Source organism: Pseudopipra pipra, chromosome 20 (genome assembly GCF_036250125.1).
Source record: "Pseudopipra pipra isolate bDixPip1 chromosome 20, bDixPip1.hap1, whole genome shotgun sequence".
Lineage (NCBI taxonomy): Eukaryota > Metazoa > Chordata > Aves > Passeriformes > Pipridae > Pseudopipra > Pseudopipra pipra.
In genome coordinates this window covers 6,067,142-6,088,403 of record NC_087568.1, presented here as the reverse complement: position 1 = coordinate 6,088,403, position 21,262 = coordinate 6,067,142, and the positions used below count along the sequence as shown (strand labels likewise).

The 21,262-nt window shown below is 47.2% G+C and overlaps 1 protein-coding gene across 8 annotated transcripts; it reads left to right on the top strand.

The window, feature by feature from the left end:
* Window positions 1-15: 15 nt before the first annotated feature.
* GOLGA2 (golgin A2) lies at window positions 16-19,399 on the top strand. 8 transcript variants are annotated; one of them, XM_064677000.1, is made up of 28 exons: window positions 16-161; window positions 1,360-1,482; window positions 1,836-1,916; window positions 5,205-5,339; window positions 5,913-5,956; window positions 6,080-6,143; window positions 6,615-6,674; window positions 7,145-7,225; window positions 8,939-8,977; window positions 9,491-9,553; window positions 9,797-9,890; window positions 10,526-10,632; window positions 11,185-11,243; window positions 11,492-11,633; window positions 12,656-12,745; window positions 12,927-13,034; window positions 13,133-13,220; window positions 13,717-14,060; window positions 14,865-14,978; window positions 15,238-15,462; window positions 15,717-15,816; window positions 15,896-15,975; window positions 16,529-16,682; window positions 16,827-16,894; window positions 17,436-17,538; window positions 17,793-17,899; window positions 18,070-18,238; window positions 18,340-19,399. In XM_064677000.1, exons 1-28 carry the CDS (start codon window positions 114-116, stop codon window positions 18,588-18,590), a joined length of 3,141 nt encoding a protein of 1,046 aa, XP_064533070.1. In that variant the 5' UTR covers window positions 16-113; the 3' UTR covers window positions 18,591-19,399. The 8 variants fall into 8 exon arrangements, with proteins under 8 accessions (XP_064533070.1, XP_064533071.1, XP_064533069.1 ...); XM_064677001.1 differs by having other exon boundaries at window positions 13,714-14,060; window positions 15,899-15,975; XM_064676999.1 differs by having other exon boundaries at window positions 13,714-14,060.
* The last annotated feature ends 1,863 nt before the right edge of the window (window positions 19,400-21,262 follow it).

Below are 21,262 nucleotides of genomic sequence, written 5' to 3'. Positions count from 1 at the left end.
GTCCCGGGTGTCGCCGCGGGTGTCCCGGGGCGGAGCGGGGCCGGCCCGGGGGCGGAGCCGCCCCCGCCCCCGCCGCTCCCGCCGGGCTGACGTGGCCCGGGCGCGGGGCGGACATGGCGGACGGCAGCAGGCAGAGCCGGTTGGCTGCGGCCAAGAAGAAGGTGAGGGACTGGGGGGGACAGGACAGGACACGACATGTCACCGCACCACACGGCGGGGCTGGGGCGGCCGCGTTGCGCGGGCCCGGCGCGGGTCGGAGCCCCGGCAGGGCCGGGCCGGGCCGGGCCGAGCGCGGCCTCCCCGGAGGGGCGCGGGCCGGGCCGCCGCCCCCTCGCTCCGGGCCGGGCCGCGGGAGCCCGTGGGTATCGAGGCTGCGGCCCGGCCTTCCCGGCGGGCGGTCGGGGCGAGGCCGGGGCCGGGCGGCCGCGGTGCTGTGCGGGCTGCTGTGCAGGAGTCCCGTGTCCCGTCTCCTCCCCCCCCCGCCTCCTTTTAAAATTATTTTTTCATGTTTTTTTCCCATGTTTTTTTTTCCCTCGGGGCGGCCCGGCTCCGTCCGTCCCGGCCGTGTCAAAGTCACAGGAACGCGTGTGTGTTCTGGCAAAGTGTCCTGGAGCAGTTCAGGCTTCCATTTTGAAATGCTCCCAGTGGTGGGATCCTGCTCCGTCCCCCGCTGCCCCGCCGTGCCCTGCCCGGCCGGCGGCTCGGTATTTACAGCGATAACCCCGGGACCGGCCCGTTCGGGGCTCAGGTGCGCAGGAATTGCAAGGAAACGCTGCCGGGACTCGAGTTACAGCTTATCAGACCGGCACGTCCTGAGCCAAGTAGCTGTGATTAAAAAATCATTTGTAGATATTTTCTCCCCTTAGTTGTTGCAGTGTCTGTACTGATGTGTTGCCTGCCTGTGGGGATTGCAGTCTTCCTTCATAAAATCTTTCGTGCAGCAGCAGATCTTACTGTCAGGCAGTGCCTTTTCGCTTCGCATGCAGGATTAATTGCCTTTTATTTATTTTGCCTTATTGATCTTAGTTATAACACTAAAAAGCCCCCAAAATAGTGCTTTTAATCTCCTTATAGCTGCACTGTGGGGTATCAATTGTTTTCCCAAGAATAGCGTTAAATGTAAACAGAAGTTTTACAACTCTAATGCTCTTGTCATAAACCCATCACTTTAGATCTTACTTTATCCTTCTCTGGGTTCGTTTTGATTTTTTTGTCCCAGAGGGGCAAACTCATGGAAGAGCATTTCACTTGTCCTAACACTTGATCTGTATTATTAGCCAATAGAGTTAAGTTTTGGGGTTTTGTTGACATTATAGAAGGCGTATTTTTTTGGACTTCAGACTCTTCTTCTGTTCACAGCTGAAGGAATATCAGCAGAAGAACAGCCCTGGAGCAACTGCAGGAACTAAGAAAAAACGCAAAACTAAAGAAGGCAGCAGACCCGCCACTCCCACCACCGATGACCAGCAGCCTCCAGAGAACGTGAGTGCCTCATTCTTTCTGTTAAATCATTTCCCACCTCCCTGCTCTTTGGCTTTCTGGACAACCTGAGCGGTGCTGGGAAGTGGTTGTGCTGGTGTAACAGCTGAGTGGTGTAGGTGCTGTATGAAGTGTCCTACAATAGTTGGCAGCTGCCAACCTTCCAGTGGTGGAAGGTGCAGCTGGATCCGGGGTCTGTCCAAAGTGGTGGTGACCGTGCCCTGTGCGTGCCCAGAGCTGCTGTTTTGAGGGGTTTGCTCTGGACGAGGCTGGTTCTTTGGCTGCCTTTGATTGACGTTTTCTCTCTGTCCTTCTCTGAGCCGTTTCTCTTTCCCCTTTTCTTTCGCCTCCTGTAGATTCAGAACATTCTGAAGGTGCTGGTGTCAGACCTTAACCGCTCCAATGGGGTAGCCATACCCTCATTGGACAAGAGGAAGGTGAGGCAGTGCTCGTGTCCCTCGCAGTGACTCGCTGTCCCTCCCGCATGCTTCGGGTTCTGTCCACACTGACCTCCACCTTCGGGGTGGAGCCTTGTCCTCACACATCCATTGTCAGTTGCTTCAGTTCTGTTGCTGTTTTTATTAACATGGAGCTCTTTGTGTTTCCATTGTGCTTGTTTCCTCCTGGTTTGTGTCAAACTTAACACGTGGAAAAGTGAACCTTGTCAAAAAGTCTGCTCAGTGTGTCCTTGAGACAGCTGAGCTTTGAGGAAAACAGGAAGAGGTAGTGCTTTCTTAGCCTGTATTTCTCCTGCTCTGAGTGTCATTGCTTTGTCTCCTGGAGCCTGGTTTCTGAAGGGCACGTTTCTGCTCATCTCCAGGCAGGGAGCTGCCCTGTCAGGTTATTCCAGCCACCCATGTTATGACAGGCAATGGAACTGGCACAGGTGATGTACAGTCTGGCAAGTGCTGTGGGTTTAAATATGCTTGGGCAGGAAGTCAGATACTTCAAAGCCAAGCATGTACAGGCTTTACTGTATTCACATTCCCAAGATCCTGAAGAGGAAAGGGCAGGAAGTGTGCCAAGAAGGGATAGAAACATGTTCAGAAGCAAACATGAACAAACAGCTTTTTAAAAATACTTTTTAAAATACTAGTTTTCAGACAGTCAGTTTATTTAAATGAGGCTCAAATTATGATAGCAACTCAGGGAAGTCAAATTTCGTAGGCCACAGTGTTCTTCCAATTTTGTTGTACCAAAGCCCTGCTTTTAATTTTCACTTGCATCATTTTGGCAGCGTTGTTTCAATGTAGTTGTCATGAAGTAACTTGTTATTATATTTACTGCATATCCATGGGTCTCCAGCAATAAATATAACTATAGTAATCACATGGGGTACCTGATAGATGCAGTGAAACCTGCAAGATGGAATGGAGTTCACTCTGAATTGCCTTTGTGTCCTTTTTCTTCTTTTTTTTGGTGTTCTGTCCACCATACAGCAGCTGTTCTGTCCAACACAGAGTTCCTCCAGCTGGACCGTGTAGGTTCTGTATCAGTAGAACTTGAGTGTTGTGAGGACACACTGCCAGCTTTGGGGTGCTGGGTGTGCCTGTCCAGCCTCAGAAAACCTGTGTTGTGGCTGAAGTGTCATTCTTGTCCTGGGACTATTTTCAGTTAACACTAATAAGCTCAGTGTAATTTAAATCTCAGAGAAAGAGACTTGTTTCACATTGGAGGCTGTGATGAAGATGGGTGGTCCAGGGCTGTTGCTGAGGTGATGTTTGGCCTCGCAGTGAAGGCCTACCTGTGTCTGCAGCTTTAGTTCTGTTCTGCAAATGGGGAATTCATTACTCTGTTCATTCTTGTTTTCCCTTTTTTTTTTTTTCTCTTTTCTTTAGAGATCTGATTGGCTGTTATGGAATTTGTGGTTTGTTGTGCCTGTGGTTTTAGGAATAATTTGAAAACTAATCTTTAATTGCAATATATATGGAAAGAAAGGTTTCTCTTTCCAGTTGCTGTCTTGTAAAAGCCCTGAGTCAGGAAAATGCTGTTCAGAAGCTGGATGCTAATAGGGCAGAAAAGCTGATCGTTGGCAGCTGAGCTGCTGCTGCCATTGGTGTCTGATGTGAGGCAGAGCCCTCCCTTCTCACCCACTTCAGCCTTCTTGGCTCTGAAACACAGAAAAATCAGCAAAATAGGGGCCTTTGTGTGAAAGCAAACAGACCCTACTATATGCTAAGCTGAGCAGAATTACTTTTTATTCTATATTATTGGAAGCTCACAATGCATAATTTCCATATAAATGTTTTGCTACTAATGCTTTCAGTTTCCAACAAATCCAGTTCTTCAAATAGTTTGGTTTTTTTTTTTTTTTTTAAGTTTATTTCAAAACTCTTATTGTGAAGGCAGAAGGAAGGAGTTCTTTTGGTTAAGGCACGTTACTGGTTTTTGCATCTTGAAGCATTGAGCTAAAAGAATGTCCTGATCAGAAGAAATTAAGGAAAAATTTTTGAGATGTGCTGGGGAAGGAATTCCTCCTGTCCCTCTCATGTGTCAGACTGATGAAGGTGAAGTAACCTTTAGCTGGAAGAAGTGAGGGAGTTCCTCACCTTCCTATAAGCACCTAACATATATTGCTCCTTGAGGGCACAAGTATCTGTCCTGCTAAAAAGAAATGCAGAAAATTCTGTTTCCCTCTGCAGTCTTCCAGCTTACTGTTTTCATTAAATCTGTCTTCACTGTTGCTGTATTAACCTCGCTGCTGGATTCATGAGTGAAGTGCTGAGCAGGTAAACAAGGAATGCCAAGAGAGGGAGATTTCTTGTTTCCCGTGAATGCCACGAAGGAAGTGACTGAAATAAGAGGGAACTTTTCCAGGTGGAATTGGCAGAGAGCTGCAGTGTATTGGTGTGGTTGAATGTTGAAAGATTATCTCATCTGTTTTGTGCTGGTTTTAAGTGATGACTTACTGGAGATGGATGTTGAAATCAAACAAATTGCCATAAAACATGAGAGCACTGCTGGGCTGTTATGACTCTGGAATGCTGTGCAAGAGATTAAATGGTCCAGTTTACTGTGGCTTGGTAGAGGGGGCATCAGATTCCATTCATCCTCCCACAAGGCCTGGATGGGAACTTCCATTGCTGTCCAGAAATAGTGTTTTGGCCCTTCTCTTTTCTGTTTGGATTCTTCTAGTCATGGGATCCATAGTTGCAGCAGGGCCACAGGCACCTGCTCCCAACCACCTCCCTTTGGCCTGTTCATAAATGTCCTGTTTCTAAACTGGGGGTTCATGGCATGCCACAGATTTCACTGAGTTTTAGATGGAGCACTTGAGTTTGACTAGCCCAGTTCTCAAGTAGTCACTAACCTGTTCATTTCCATCTTCATTTGCATACAGTGACCTGTGTTTTCCCCAGGCACAGCTCTAAGGTGGTGTTTTTCAAAGCACAGTGACATCTGGCTTTGCCCTCACTTGCTTTTTGGGGAATCTTTTGCAGTGAATCTCACGTGTGAACTTACAGCTGGGTGACATTATTGCCCTGTGTTAAAGAAGGGAATTGGACTATGGGACATGAGAGGGCACAGCTCTGGAACACTGTTTGTCCATGGTTACAGTCACCTGCTTGCTCTGGGGAGAACACAGGTTCCCTTCCACATGTTCCTAAATGATTGTTCACATCTGTCTGGTTTTCACAGACGGGTCACAAGGTGATGTGTTTGTGTGTGTGTGTTTTTGTCCACTTTGCATGAAGGCTGTAATCCTGTGCTGTGTTTTGTGACAGGCATACTTTGACAGTGATGTTGCCACTCGTAGTGCTGAGCCGCTTGCTCCCGATGTCCCTGTGCTCTCTAACAGCAACAGCCTCCCTAGTTGTGGTTCTGTTCTGCCTGCTCCTGAGAGCATGCAGCTGACACAGGTTTGTGAATTATCATCAATATTGCCATTGAACCGTTGAATGTTGGTTACTGATGCCACCTTTGTGTGAAGAAAGATGATCTTCATAAATATGACATGAGTAGTTCAGGTTTTCTGCTGTTGAAAGTACTCTGTTTTCCACTCTCCATCCAGTCACAATGTGTCTGTGAGAGCAGAGAGAGGATGTGTCCCTGCAGCTTCCAAAGCTGTTTTCCTTCCCTTTCTCTCCTGTTCATTATCAAAAAGTACAGAAGGTCTCCAGTCAGAGCAATCTGTGATTCAGTTGAAGGTTTTTCCAGCAAAGTGTTGATTATACTGATGAGTAGTAACAGCAAACATAAAGCCTGTGACACTTGAGTTTCTCTATTCCAAGAAACCCAGACTCACAGTACCCAGAAGTGATGTGTAAGCCAGGAATGGGTTGGTGATTGTCAGTTCATCTTCCTTTGGGAAACAGTAATTACAGGAGCTGTGGAACCTGAGCCCAGGTGTAATCAAGTGTTCATGACACATTCATAAATGTGACTCCCATCTTCTTTTACAGGCTTGTAAGTTTTTGTGTTTCAATCCACAGATTCACGAAGCTGGGGATCATAAAAATGCTCTGGATGAGAACAGGTGAGTGCCTGTGTTGGCTTTGCAGCAGGACCCCAACAAATTAAGGTTTTATTCCTGCCCAGTGCTGTGCTGATTTGGACAGTTCCCTGGGAGAGGTTTTCATTGTGAGGTCTTTGTTCCCAGGTCTTTCTCATCAACAGAAAGTCTCCGCCAGTTGTCTGAACAACTCAATGGCCTGGTTTCCCAGGTATGACCTCCTTTTCATCCATTTGTTGCATTAATTCTCCTGGTGTTTGATGTGGAGCTTTAAGCAGCCAGCTCAAGGAAACACTCTCCAATCTCAGAGATGTCTGCAGCCATCCTACTAAACCATATGATGTTTAAGCATTGAAAAGCAAAAAATCCCGTTTTAGGAATGTAGGATTTCAGCAGTAGGAAGAAAAGCAGAGTGGGATGAATGAATTGCATATATTCATGGGAAGATGTACTCTTGATTTAGTGGAAAAGAATCTGAATTCAATCTGCATAATTCAAATCAGCTTGTCAATAGGGGCAGCCAGGGTCTATCCTGAGCCAGAAAAGTGTTTCCTCTGCCTGTGTGTGGTTGGTTGAAGTGACAGGTGCTATAAGGAGTGTTATTGTTATAGTAGGTTCTTACTTAATAGTGATTTGTTGCCTTGGGGACAAAAACTGACTTACTTCACTGATTTACTTCTAGTCTACATCGTATGTGAATGGAGAAAGTGCTGTTTCTTCCACAAATATTAAGGAAATGGAAGTAAGTTGTTCTCAGTCTGTCATGTTTTTTTTCTTATTATTTGCTGCTGTTGATCCCTTGTTGGGACTCTGTGCTTCCAGCAGTGTTAGTGAGGCCTAACAGAATGCACAGGTCACATCCATCACTGTCTAGTGTCACCTGGTGCTTGGGTAGTTATGGTCACAACAGTCAGAGGCAGGTATTCGAGGTGTTCCCAGTTTGAGGACTGGGGATAATCTGGCTTTCATGCAACTGCAGTTCTTATTTCTGATTCACTTTTATGTCAAAGTGAAGCCTCAGCAGAAACGGATAAAATAGGTTGACATCCCAGCTGCTTTTGTTGAAACCACAGATTTTGTTTTGTTTGGAGAATCTGATTATATCAAACTGTGATAATGATTTATTTTTCTGTCCTTTTTAATTATTGCTTTTTTCCCCCCCTCCTCCTCTTCTGCTCCTTCCTTTTTCTCCTGTATGCATGTGCCCGTCAGACACGTTACCAGGAGCTGGCAGTAGCCCTGGATTCCAGCAATCTAACTAACAAACAGCTCGTTACAGAGATAGAGGAATTGGTAAGAAACAATCCAACCAACCAGTTTGACATTGTCTTTGCTGCTCCTCCACGCTCTCTGGGTGTCTGCAAGGCTACGGGTTCCCTCACAGTGCCACAAGGAAGGCTGCTCACACAGCACTTTGTAAGGAACAAAATGGGCTGTATGGAAAACCTGGGAGGAGGATCAAAGCCTAGGGCCACTCGTGAGTGTGCTGGCTCACGTGAGGAAGCAGAGACAGAATTTTGCTGTTTCCATTTAAGTGGGCTCTGTTGATCTCCTCATGCTGTCCCTGGATGATAAGCATCCTGATAAAACAGCTATTTCTGGTCCTGGTCTGAATCCTTGAAATACATAGTTCTGGTGCTGGCAGCAGTGTGAAAACCTGTTTCTGCAGGTGGTGATGCTGTTCTAAATTTATCAGCAGAGTGGGAGCAATAGGTCCAAGAGAGCCTGGGGCTGTTTTCTGATCATATCCTCAGCTTCTCTTGGCACAATGAATGAACTGCTTTGTCCTGTGGCCTGCATGGATTCCTGCTGCTGCTTTTCAGCCTTCAGCTTTAACACTGCAAGAAATGCAGCTAAGTGGACCTGTTTCAGGCTGAAAAGAGCCTTTCTTGTGTGAAATACTTTTCCCCATTTTGTTCCTCCCTAAAACTAGGCTTTTCCCAAAGTTCATCATTTCCCAGTGTACCCCATGACCCCTCTTTTTGTTTTATTTTTGGTTTTGGGTTATTTTTGTTCCATTCTGTTTCTTTTTGCGTTTTAGCTGGGCTACAGAGGTATAGTGCATTGCCCACCCAGGATTCTCCTTGTTTGCCAGCTTTTCTATTTGCCTGGAGCTCTGTAGGGCCTTTGCTGCATTTGTGCTCTTGCCTTTGCTTTTCCTGGTTATGTTGAGTGCTGGCATTGCTAAATCAAAACCTCATCCCCCCTCCATCTGTAGTCATGTTTCAAAATGCACTGAAGGAAGTAGTGGTAGAAAGAAACAGCTTGGCCAATACTCATTATTTGGGGAGGGGGAAAAATACTAATTATTTAGTTACTTATGAGGCATCTGTGAGAAAACTGCCAGGGGGACAAGAGCAGCAAAGGGCAAACAGCTGCAGGGTTTGGTAGCTGCCACTTTTGTCTCCTTCACTCCATACCTACAGATGCACCATGTGCAGTCACACATCTCCAGTTCTTCACCCATAAGATTGAAATTGGCTGGGAGAGAATTATCCCTTTCCTTGCACCTGGCTCCAGCTCTCTCTCATACCACCTTGGTGGGAGCCTGCCAATGTACGTGCAGCTCTGCATGACTTAGAGGCCAGTTGTTAACTGGGATAAAGGTCTAGGGAATTATTTAAAGGAAAAGACCATTTATTTTTTATTTCAAGTGGTTTTGGTGATTGTCCTAATACACCAGGATGGCTGTGATTAATTGCACAACTGTGGGATATTGCAAGTTTAACTGGATGCTCAGATAGGAACATACAGGGATTTCAACAGAGGTACTGGAGAGGAACTGTCATAATGTACTGAGCAATGAAAAAGATATCAAGTGTATTAATGAAGGGAGCCCCGAATCTCTTACTTTTAATAGCTGAGATCAACTTCCTGGTCTTCTACAGAACTGGAAATTCTTTTTGCATTAATTGAGCGTATTATCCTAATTTGTCAAAGTGAAAATGTTTCCATCAGTATGAGAATATTTTCTCTTAATATTGGTGCATCAATTTTCTTCCGTAGAAACAGCAGAACCAAGAAGCAATGAATCAGCTGGAGAAGGTAAAGTGTGTCCTATTTTTGGATACATAGATACAGAAATAGGTATCTGTGTCTCTAAGGAGTATAAAGAGTCATGGACTGTGGCACAGGAGTGTGTGATCTTGTCTCATGTTAGATTCAGTTTAATTTGTAGCATCAGGGTTGAGTATTTTGAGTTCATGATTTGGCTCAGCAGGCAGTGTTCTGATTTTGACCAAAGCTAATATTTAAATACTCAAGTTGGAGGAGTGCAGTGGGAGCAGGAGGTTACAGTTTAGGTTCTTGCCAGGAGCTTCCATTCCAACACTGCCACGTTTGTGCTGCAGTGATTGTGCTGTGCTGTCACTGCTGTTTTGGGATGGAAAAATGATTTAAGTAGCTCAAATAATGGAAGATGAACCGTGTCTTTAAAAATACTGGTATCATTTACATGCTAGAGATACTACCAATGAATCCCTACTTTTCTAGTGTGACATAAAACAACATAAAACTAGTTGCCTATTTGTGCTGAATAAGCATAATTTGTTTCTACAGGAAAAGAAGGAGTTTGAACAGAAATTTTCTAAAGAGCAAGCAGCCCTGAGGGAACAGCTACAGGTAAGGCAGAGCCTCCATTACAGTAATGTCACCTGGCTTCTGCTGTTTTCTGATTAGTGACCACTCAGTCTTTAACCTGGAAGGAAGCCATGAGTCCATTCCTTCAGGAGAACCGAGAGTGTTGGTCAGCCAGACTGTACTTAACTGCAGGAGCCCTTTACTGAATTACCCTTTTGTGGCAACAGTGGGATTGCAGTGACAAGCAAAGAAGTTTTGCGCTGAGCCCGTTTTCCTTTCCCAAAGGTTCACATCCAGACTATTGGAATTCTCGTGTCTGAGAAGTCTGAGCTGCAGACGGCCCTTGGACACACTCAGCAGGCTGCACGGCAGAAGTCAGGTGAGTGACTGTGAGCACTGCAGCCCAAGCTGGTGGTTACACTGTGGGTTTCAAGTCACAGGCTTGACAGTTGCTGGCAGCCAGTTCACAGCACTCCCTGACTCCTCAGTGAGCAGGATTTGGCACTGGCACTGCTGCTGTCATCATCCAAATGGGAGCATGTTGGTCCCATGGCAGTTGAGGTTCTTTTGTGCATCACTAAAGCCTTGTCAGCTCTGTTGGGCCTGGTGACTACCCCAGACTGTTCTTTTCTGATTCTTTTAAAACTTTGTTCCTGTTCTCCACCCTCCCTCCCACACAGCTGTCATGTTAATGTAGGTTTTACCCAAGCCTTTTATTCTGAACTACATTTGAGCAATTTATTCTAATAGGAAAAAATCCCCCAAACAAATATTGTTTGTTGTTCTGCAAAGGAAGTTTCATCATCTCCCTCTAAAAGTGAGGCAGGTAGTTACAGAGAGCTTTGCTTCCAGAGCTGCTAGTGAATCACCTGTAGAGCCAGGAACCAGTTCTGCTGATACACAAAGCTCTGTGCTGCCTGAAGAGCTTGTTGACAAAGTAGAAAGTGCTGTTCAGCCAGTTCCAAAAAGCTCTTTGTGGTGTAGCTGTGACTGCCTGTGCTCTGACTTGTGCAGGGGAAGCTGAAAGCCTCGCTGCCCGTTTACATTCATCTCGCCAGCGGGTGTCGGAGCTGGAACGCACCTTGTCCTCCATCTCCATGCAGCAAAAACAGTCAGAGAAGGTAAGAGTCACCTCTCTTTGTGCTTAACCAGCAGCTCTGCCTTTGGCTGTTTGCTTATTACTACACTGCTGCAAAGCCTGTAGTCCCTGCTTAGAGAAGAGGCAGAAATTAACCCTGTTAATTGTTAATTAACCTCGTAAAGCCCTGTATTCTCCATGATCAAGACAAACTTCACTCAGGTTTCTGGGACTACTAATCATATGGTCCAGTTGCTGTCTTCAGATATGACACCTCACTTCATTAGTCTGGCAGCTTCACACAACAGAGACCTTGTCCCAGAATTCTCCATCAAACACACACTTCAGTATTAATACTAATCCAGAAGTTTGCAGAAATAACCTCGTTCCATTAGTAGCATCACATTTGAAGAGACTGAGCACACTTATTCCTGGCAAATTCAGGTGGTTCCAAGCAAACCTGTCCTGAGGTTTTTGCTAAAGTTATGACCTTTTCTGGTTTAGCTGGTCCGTTAAAGGTGAAATGAAGTATTTTTTAAACTTCTTTTGTTTGGCTAAAGTCTGTAGATGCATGAATAGTTTCTTTTTTCTCCAGCATAATAAAGAGCTAGTGAAGGAGCGAGACAACCTGAAAATGGAACTGTACAAACGAAGGTAAGTCTCTTCTGCTCATTACTGCAGTAGGACTCTTCTCAGAGAGCCCCAAAACATAACAAGGGGCACAGACCACAGGTCTCCAAACTTGGGAGGTTGGATATTCAATTACAAAAAAAATAGCCACTAGATGTGACATTTCTGTGATTCTAGCTGCCAAGAAGCACTGGACTGTAGATTTATGACCTGGACATCAGCAGACCCAGAGTACATGCAGTGGTGTCACTTTAATCTTTTGTTTGTTTCAGCAAAAGTAGTGAGGAAATAAAGCAGCAGAATTCGGAGCTGTCAGAGAAAGTTCATTCCCTGGTGTCCAAGAACTCAGCTATGAAGTTGGATGTGGAAGATTTGCAGAAGAAACTGGAAATGGCTGAACTGATGATTCAACAGGTGAGGGCAGATCACACTGATCATTGTCAGGCTTCCTTCTGAGAGAGGGGGCAAGATTAACTCTTGGCTTTAAAGGAAGGCACAAAAACTCATCAAGACATCCCTTCAGTGAGGCCTTGTAGGAACAGAAAGTTTGTAATCTAAGGAGTTGGAGCAGTAGATTTAAAAACATTGTGACACTGGGCTGCTAAAAGCGTTGCACAGTGTGAGGGGGTGACTGAACGTACCAAGTGAGGAAATATGGTGACTTTTCAGCTTGTATCTGCTCAGCACTTTGGTTACTCAGCTGTGCAGTCTCACTGAGTAACCAGCTGAGTAGGGGTGGTGTTTGTACCCACCCAAGCAGAAGAAGCTGGATTGGACAGTGGCAGCTTGGAAGTCAGCTGGGGAAAGTTAGGAGAAGCAGCCAGTTAGAAAGGGACTGCATGGAGCAAGCTGTTAGCAGGTCAGAGAGCAATCCTGGTGTTACCCTGGGCCTGGGAGGGAAGAAAATGCTCTTTTTTTTTTACTCCTGGACAGTGGCTTAAGTTACCCTTGAAAGAAAGCCAACTGCTGCTCTTCTGGGAAAAGTACTGTGCCTCAACTGAATCAGTCTTGCTGCTTAGTCCACTGACATGTTCCAGACATTGGCTTTAAATTCCTGACATGTTTGACAATTTTTAAGGTCACAGACTTTTATACCATCTGATCTGGCTGTGTAATGCAGGCTCTGGAAATGCAGAGTTTCTGAGCCAAAGTTTGATTAAGTCCTATTTTCTTAATTAAAAAAAAAATCAGTAAGTGTAAAATTGGTAGGGAGTAGCTGCCCAGTTCAGCCTGTTTTACAGGATTAATATCTTAAGCTTTAAAAATTTTAATCCCCTTTTTTTTTTGTTCACATTGAACTTCACTGTGAGTTGGAGCACTTTAGAGAACTGTAGAAGGTTACAGTGTGGATTGTGTGGCAGGTTACTGTCAGGGGAAAGGCTATGCAGGAACTGAGTATTAACATTTTGCTTCAAATTTCTGATTTTTATTGACAGTTCTCCAACCAGACAGGGAGTCTGGATGCAAACCAGCAGCTGCAGATGGCTCTGGAGGAGAAGGCGAGCCTGGAAGCCCAGGTTGCTCAGGTAAGAGGTTGTATGAAATACAACCCAGATCTTGATGTCTGTAAAGAAATTTGTGTGGCAGAAAAATGCAGCCTGAGCTTTGCACTGACCCTGCTTTCTCCAAGCTTTATCCCTTAAGCAGTCACTGCCAAATTTATTCAGCCAATGTGATTTTCTTTGTGTTTGATTTTGCCTTGAACAGCTCTCAGAGTCACTTCAGCAGCTCCAGGCAGAAAGGGATCAGTATGTAGAGAAGCTGAAGGAGGAGGGGAGCATTTGGCAGCAGCGGGTGCAGCAGCTCTCTGAGCAGGTAACCCCAGGGGCAGGGTCACACTGCTCTGGACAAACACAGGCTGCAGGAAATGCATCCTGAACGTTGTTCTAATTTTGACTCATGTGGCCTTGCAGGTCCACATGATGGCAGAGGAGAAGGAGAAACATATGGCCCAAATTCGGGAGCTGGAAGCCAACATTACAGAGTTGATGAGCACATCAGGTAGGGCTTCCAAAGTGGGGCTTCCCACTGCAGAGTGCCAGCTGGATAACTGTCCTGCTGTGCAGGTGCTTCCACACACATGTGGGTGTAAAGCTGTGAAGACAGCTGGAGGCCAGCTGACCCTTAGAACCCTCTTCTCCTGGCAAACAGCAAAGGAATTCCTGCAGTGAATGGCCCAGCATCCTGATTCTGTCTGTAGTACCTGCCTGATTGTGGTGTTGGCCTCTCTGGCCCAGGAGTTTGGGAAGGCAGGATGCTCTTGCTAGGGCTGTGGGGGATTCAGCAGACAGGAGGATGCTGTGCTTGGTTTCGGGGTAGGTTTGCTCCTTTGTTCCTCTCTCTGTGCTGTGCACCGAGGACTGGACACTGCAGCTGGTGATCCCTTCTGGTCAGAGAGCCCTGCAGGCTGGGGTGTGCCTTGTGTACCCAACAGGGATGTGTATTACCCAGGATTTACCCTGTGACTGAGCTGCTTGTCATTCCATCTCCTCAGCAGTGAAGCCCATGGATGTGGAGCCTTCCTCCCCACCGGGGCCCACGGCAGCAGAGCTCAGCCTGCAGGAGGAGATCCAGAGGCTGCAGCAGGAGAAGGAGGAGCTGCAGGGGCAGTACCAGGCCCAGGTCCGGGACAATGAGCAGCTGAGCCACCTGAACCAGGAGCAGGAGGAGCGGCTGCTGGAGCTGGAGAAGGCTGTGCAGCGCTACAACGAGGAGTCTGTGGACAGGCAGCAGATCCTGGAGGACATGCAGAGTGACAAGGCCACCATCAGCAGGGCACTGAGCCAGAACCGGGATCTGAAGGAGCAGCTGGCTGAGCTGCAGAATGGGTTTGTCAAACTGGTATGTCTCTTTTGTGCATCTTTTCCCACTGCTTCCCTCACTGGTGAAATCCTTTAGTAGTGTAGATGTAAAAAACTGGCAGAAGCATTTATCCCTCTCTTGTCCTGTTATGCTATGGATTCTCTGTCTTCTAACACCATGCCAAGAGGTTCCCTGTAATTCCTTACTCCCTCTAGTGCTCTGGACAGGTGAAACCAATGTCTTTGTCCAGAGCAGTTTCATTTTCCCTCTCCTCCCCTGGCAGTCTGGCTGTTTCTGTCCCTGATTATTCCTCCTGCCCTTTTAACTTGATATGCATTTCCTGTATTTGCCCATGAGGAATTTCTCAGCAGTCTTTCTTGCTGCTGTCATTCTTGCCCATCCTGGAGCTGAATCCTTACTCTTGCTTTGCTTCTTTCAATATAACACCTTCCCCTTTGGGGCCCTGGCAGACTGACACATGGTCTGGCTGCTGATTTTTTTCTTTAGTCCTTTCTGAACTTGTTTTTGAATGTCTGTGGCTCTGTTTGGGATATTCATACCACCCATCTGCTTGGGAGCTGACAAGGCTGCATGATGTGCCAGGCCTCTTCTTGGCACTGTCCCAACACTGATTCCCCTGGCTCTTTCCTTGCTCTTCTCCCATCTTCTGATCCTTTCTTTAAGTTATTTACTGTCCTGAACAGTCAATATATGGCCTTTAATTACAGCCTAGAGTAACACCAGGGATGGCACCCCACTGTATCGGGAATGCACATGGTTTATTGAGAGCCTGTTTTATGGTGGCTGGGGCAGTTTCCTTCCACAGTGGTGTTTGTCTTGCAGACAAATGAAAACATGGAGGTTACAAGTGCCCTACAGTCAGAGCAACACGTAAAGAAGGAGCTGGCCAAGAAGCTTGGGCAGCTGCAGGAGAACCTGGGGGAGCTCAAAGAGACGGTGAGCACCAGCAGGGGGATGGCAGGGCCAGTGCAAGCTGCTGGCAACTTCCCAAACGTTGATGGAAGGATGGAAACGGGCATTGTAATGATCAAGCTGGGGGCCTTCCCCTGTCATCTGCTGCCTGATGTGGGCAACCAGCATGTGGGGGCAGATGGTGGCTGCCTGCCTGGTTGGTGGCTTTGGGGCAATGTTGACAGCTTGGATCATGTTTCTGGCAGAAAGGGTTTGATGTGGTGGTTTGATCTTGTTCTCTCAGCTGGAGCTGAAGACACAGGAGGCCCGGGGCCTGCAGGAGCAGCGGGACCAGTGCTACAGCCACCTGCAGCAGTACACCCTGGCCTTCCAGCAGCTTGCAGCTGAGAAGGAGGAGCTGCACAAGCAGTACCTGCTCCAGACACAGCTCATGGACCGGCTACAGCACGAGGAGGTGCAGGGCAAGGTCACGGTGGAAATGCACCTGAAAGAGCTGCAGCAGACCAAGGTAACAGTAAAAGGGGGCAAGTGGAAAGATGGGAGGAAAAGTGAAATAGTCAGTGAAAAGTCAGGTTGAGTTTTTGCAATCCCTTCCACCGTGGGCTGTTCTGTGATTACATCCTGTGCCATACAGGTGAATGCTGCTTGTCTGGAGCAGAAGCACTTTTTTTGTGTTGTCTGTGTGTGATGCTACTATCTGAAGAATAGTGACTGTTTGCAGTCTGGCTTAAGTTTCAGTGATCTTCTGCTTCTCCCCTGCAGGAAAGTCTGGAAGCTGTAGCCAAGGAAAACAAAGAGCTGCAGGCCCAGATCAGTCAATTGGCAGCAGAAATGGATGGTAGGATTTTGCACCAACTGGAGGGTGAGTAGCTGCATCAGGGAGCAGGCAGAGCTGGGCTCTCTGGGGTATTGCCTCCTTGTTCACCTTCCTCCTTTCACAGAAGACGATGAAGCAATGAATGAAGAAATCCAGAAACCTTCATTTGTGATCCCAGAGAAATTTGAAAGCCATGAAGAAATGGTGAGTCTTAATGGGTATAAAAGCCTTTGGTTTTAGTTCTAAAGAAATGTCTGGAAAAGGACGTTTATCAGCTGTGATCCTACCAGCTGAGTGCAGTCATGAGGGGAGTTCCTTGTGCACAGCAGCAAGAAGCCAAGACTTCTGCAGCATCCTTGCAAAACAGGCTGGAAGTCTGGCAGTGGCTTGCCTTATGAAGGCAACTCAGCTGGCACAGCAGCTCCTTAATAGGGTTTTGATGATGATGTTCTCTTTAATTTGAAAGCAATTTGGAAATGGTGTCAAATATCTGCTAGATTTTTCTGCAAGTACAGTCACAATACTGCAGTCAAAGAGGTATCATGGGAGCCAGTATTTAATCTGCATGTTGGTACTGCTTGCAAATGAGAGAAGATACAGTAGCTGCTGCCTGGTTCAGTTCCAGGACAGTCACGCAGTATTTTGGTTTCATACCTATAAATAAAATGAGGCAAACTGTTACTCTGTCCTGAGATGCACCACTGACCCTCCTGAACACAGGGAAGCACTGATGTGCACACTCTGGAATTCTTCTTAGGTCACCTTCGTGACCTCTGCCATGTCCCAAGTGGAGCAGGAGAGACAAGGCCTGAGGCAGCAGCTGGCTGCTCAGAAGCAGCAGTGCAGAACCCTCCTGCAGCAGATCACAGCTCTCAGGCAGGAGCAGCAACATCACATCGCGCTGGATGGAGGTAAAACTTTGCCACAGTTTGGGGACAGTGTGACCATGAGCTGTGCCTGGGCCAGCTGGCTGTGGCTGCTCTGAGACAGACTCCCTGTGCCTGTGAGTGCATCCTGCCCTAGGAGGAACTGTAATTTGCACACTTCCCCTCCAGGTTCCATTATGGATACTGTTCCAGTGGAGGTTCATGAGGCTTTGAAAACTGCCATGGACAAACTACAGGTAAAGCAAAGGATCTCACGTTGTTTCAGCTCTGCTGCTCTGCTCAGCCAGACTTGGATCCAGTGTCAGACAAACACAGCACACATATTGTAGGAGAATAAGTAGCAGATGTTCCATAATAAGAAGCTCCTTCCTAAAAAGCTCATCACAGCCTGTCTCAGCACAGGAAAGCTTGCAGCAGTAACTGCCCTCCCACCCCTAGAGGCTGTGGAGTGACCACACTGACCCGTGGTCTTTTCCTAAAGAAATAGCTGAAAACAGACTCTTCACCCTGCTGGGGTGAAGCAGGTGGTCTGCAGTCCAGGAGCTGAGTATGACCAGAGCTGTGCTGCCCCAGCAATGAGAAGGTAAAAGACACCTTGTTTCATGCAGAGATGCCTTTTCACACCTTCTCTATTTCTGTTCCTTTTTAGTGTGAGATTGGAAACAAGCTGTAAAGGAGCAGGGTTTGTTCCCCAAGCTCAGACCAGTGTCGGGGGGGGGGTGTTGTCTTTAGCACAGGTGTTGTCTGTACGTGACTGACCCCCGTTTCTGTGTTCAGTTGCGTTTCACAGAGCTGATGCACGAGAAGGCTGATCTGAAGGAACGTCTGGAGGAGCTGGAGCACCGCTGTATCCAGCTGTCTGGGGAAACAGACACCATTGGTATGTTCAGGCAGCACCAGCACAGGCTAAAGCTTGTTCAGTGTGTTACGTGTGGAGCAGAAGGTCCCCAACAGCTTTTGGAACTGGAGCCCTCCAACTACCAAGCAGTTCCTGTCTCCTACTGCTACCTAACTGGGCTAGGTCTCCAATCCAGGGCTGGGTTTTCTGTATCCTCATGCCACATAACTCTGTGCTCACCATAAGACTTGTACCTCAGTCTTGCTGACACTCCTGACTCTTCTCTTGTCTTCCAGGGGAGTACATTGCACTGTACCAGAGTCAAAGGGCTATCCTCAAACAGAGGCACCAGGAGAAGGAGGAGTATATCAGCAGGTTGGCTCAGGATAAGGAAGAGATGAAGGCAAGGAATCTTTCCTGTGGTACTGCTCCAAGCAGGGCGGGCCCAGGGAGCACTTGCACAGTCCAAACCTTCACACACTGTTCCATTTGTGACAGGGGTAGGACCGCAAACTGCAGGGGTGTGTTTGGGTTGGGTGAACATTTCATGGGCTTTCCTTTCCTTTGGTGCAGATGAAACTACTGGAACTGCAGGATTTAGTGATGCGCCTGGTCAGGGAAAGAAATGAGTGGTACAGCAAGTATGTAGCAGCTGCTCAAAACCCAGAGCTGTTGGGCAGCCAGGCGGGAGCTGTGCTGCCAGCGGAGAGGCGCATCGAGCTCAACGCCACCGACGGAGAAGGTGAGCTACAGGACCAGCTCTGAGCATGGAATGGCCCTTGGAGTCAGTGTTGTATGAGGATGGGAGGAGTTACCTGCCTGCCCTGTCTGTGTTCCTTACAGGGTTACGAGAGGTGAATCTGTCAGAGGAGGCGGAACAAGAGGCTGCTGTTCTTCATCAATCCGGTTTCCCCCCTATCGACAGTAAAGCTGCTCAGCCAAACCAAGAGGACCCCACAGCAAAGCAGATAATGCAGCTTCTCAGAGAAATCCAGAACCCTCAGGAGAGGCTGGGCTCCCTGCCCGAAAACCCGTGCATTCCCTTCTTCTACCGTGCTGATGAGAACGATGAGGTCAAAATCATGGTAGTTTAAGTGGTGCTAAATCTGACTGACAGCAATTTTCCATGGGCCTGAAAGGACTTAAAACTGACTTGTACGTGCCCATACCTCTGCTCAGTGCCCTCGGTCAGAACAGATTCCTAAAGACATCAGTAAAGAGAGGTTGCATCAGATGGAACTCGAGCATCAGACCTCATCTTCTCTTTCTCTTTTCTGTTACTTGGTGTGCTTGGAGTACAGGCAGACTCTTAACTCATCCTGGGAGGCAGCTGGTGCTGGCACATCACCTGGGCCAGGTTCAGGCTGAGGGGAAAGGAGTCCGTGATTTTGGGCAAAATGACTTAATCCCTTGTCCCAGACTCTGCTGCCACAGCCATGACCGAGCCGCGGTTCAGATCCGTCACTAACGACTGTCATCAGCCTCGTTCCTTCCAGGGTTCCCAGAGTAACTAACTTGTTCTGGTTATGGACTCTTTGGACTCTTTAACAGGTTGGGTTTGTTTCATACTACGTATCTTAAACTCCCCCCTTCCTGCTGCAGCCTCTCTCTTGCACCTGTATTTGGGAACAGGCTTGTCAGTCTCTGAGCCCCCAGCGAGCAGCTCCGGGGCAGCACCTCCAGCCCTGTGTTCTCATTGCCAGGGGAAGGGACTGAGGGGGGCCTTGGGGGGCTTTTGGTTACTTGACAAAGCTTTATGTGATTCTTGGGAGTGGGGTGGAAATGTAACTGCACTTTGAAGGATGATGTGTTTCACTTGTATGTGTCTGAAGGTTTTATTTATTTTAAGAAATGGGAGAAATAAGTAAAAGGAAACCACTTAATAAACATGCTTCGTTTTGAATTTCTGGACTCTTAGGGGTTCTAGTTCTCCATCCCTGAGCTTTCCTCTTCTCTCCCATTTTGGTAAGGAGAGCAGTAGAGGGGTGGAAACCAAGATCCTGTGGCCTAAGTTTCTGGGACATATCAGCACCTGGCACTGCCTTGAAGCCACAGCCCTGATTCTGAGGAGAAAACAAAACGTGGAGGGAGGAGAGAGCTCCCTGAAGCAGGAGCAGAACAATTCTGGGTGGAAGTGGTGAAGTGAACTGCATCTGGATATCCTGCTACTGAATTTGCCTTCAGGCAAGAACTGCCTGTTCTTAGGAGGGCTGGTTTCAGCAATGGAGTTCTAAGGGAAAGCACAGGTGAGGTTTAAGGGACCTGATCAGCCCAGCTGTGTGATCAAACACGAGCCTGGGCTGGTGCCTGAAGCAGCACCCACCACCTTCCTGTTACCTGTGGAGATACAGAAGCAAGCACAGGAACACAGAATCAATTTTTGTGTTTGTTCAACAGGAGAGACCGTTCATTTCCTCATGTCCAAGCTGGTGAAGCTTTACACCAGCGTGACAGAGAGCTTTTCTTCTACTGCCAGAGGCAGATTAAGTGGGGGTTGTTTTTTTTTTTCAAATGGTCCATCTCAATATTTCCATATACAACTGAAAAAAGAGCACAGAGCACACTTAGTGCTTTCCTGTGATCCCCCAGGAGAAGAGGGAAGCAGGTTTCTGAACTCCATTTGAATGGCAGGAGTGGTGTCAGTCTGTTATAGCACAAGTGACTGGGCTCCCCAGTTCCCAGCAGTGGGGGTGTGTACATACTGTATCTGTGTAAAATGCTGTATGTTCTTTGAAGAGAGACTAAGCCTGTTGCAGTGTTCATGCCTGCTCCAGCTATTCATAAATCTGTATCATAACTAATAGGGGAAGGGCTGTGATTTAATACAGAGCATTATTGTAAATGAAATAAATCTTCATTGGGTGTTTAGTACTGTGAAGGAGACAAGACCAGTGAAGGAGGTCTGTGGTCTGTTGCAGAGGTGACTTAATCCTGTTACAAATTTGCTTTCTGAATAAACTTATTCAGAGAGGCACTGACTAGATGTATTTCTTCTGCACAGATCACCTTGAAATTAGGCCAGAAAAAGGTAAGTGAAGAATGAATTCTTTATTGAAAGCACCTGCCCTGACAGTGACGAGCTTTCATGAATGTTTTCTGTGGCCAGTCTGCTGAGAGGTTTCTCTTGGCTAACATTTCACATCCAGACCCCAGCTTCAGATTAATTTTTTACCTTTTTCCCTTCAAGAGCATTTCCCTGACCTCACCTTTGCTTGGAGTGAACCAAGAGCAGCAACTACTGTTCAGCTGCTACCCAACAGCTTTAAACTGGAGAAACTGCACTGGCTCTGCACCTCTGATTTGAGAAGAAATAGAAAAATGCTTAAAGGCCACAAGCACCAAACAACAGGAAATAGCTGCTACACTGGAACAAGGACACTTTGGATGAGGCTGGGAGCAGGGGATAGGATTTATCCTGCCTGGGCAGGGTAGCTGGTATTCTCATCAGAACATACTTGACCCCTGACAATCAGATTAGAGGTTTCTAGTTTTGCAACATAAGGCTCTAATATACTGACTTGAATAAATAAAGAATATTTTTGAAGGCAAAACTATGTAACAGCCCTGTGTGTAACACCAGGGATAGATGGACCGGTCTAGTGAGGGGGGGGGGGGGAAAGGAGGACAGGGTAGGGCAAGCAATACCTATAGATGGAACAGTCAGGAAGGAATCACTGGAGAGGGAGTCTATTCACTCAACCCACATCAGTGGCTTACTATGAATAAAATCTTGAAGGAGCTTTTCAAGAAGCAATCTGTGTGCAAA

Bases quoted from the DNA above. Each gene is read 5' to 3' on its own strand.
- GOLGA2 (XM_064676999.1), top strand. From the start codon at position 114: ATGGCGGACGGCAGCAGGCAGAGCCGGTTGGCTGCGGCCAAGAAGAAG. The intron at 1,483-1,835 runs GTGAGTGCCTCA...CGCCTCCTGTAG, and splicing joins ACCAGCAGCCTCCAGAGAAC to ATTCAGAACATTCTGAAGGT. The intron at 6,675-7,144 runs GTAAGTTGTTCT...TGTGCCCGTCAG, and splicing joins CAAATATTAAGGAAATGGAA to ACACGTTACCAGGAGCTGGC.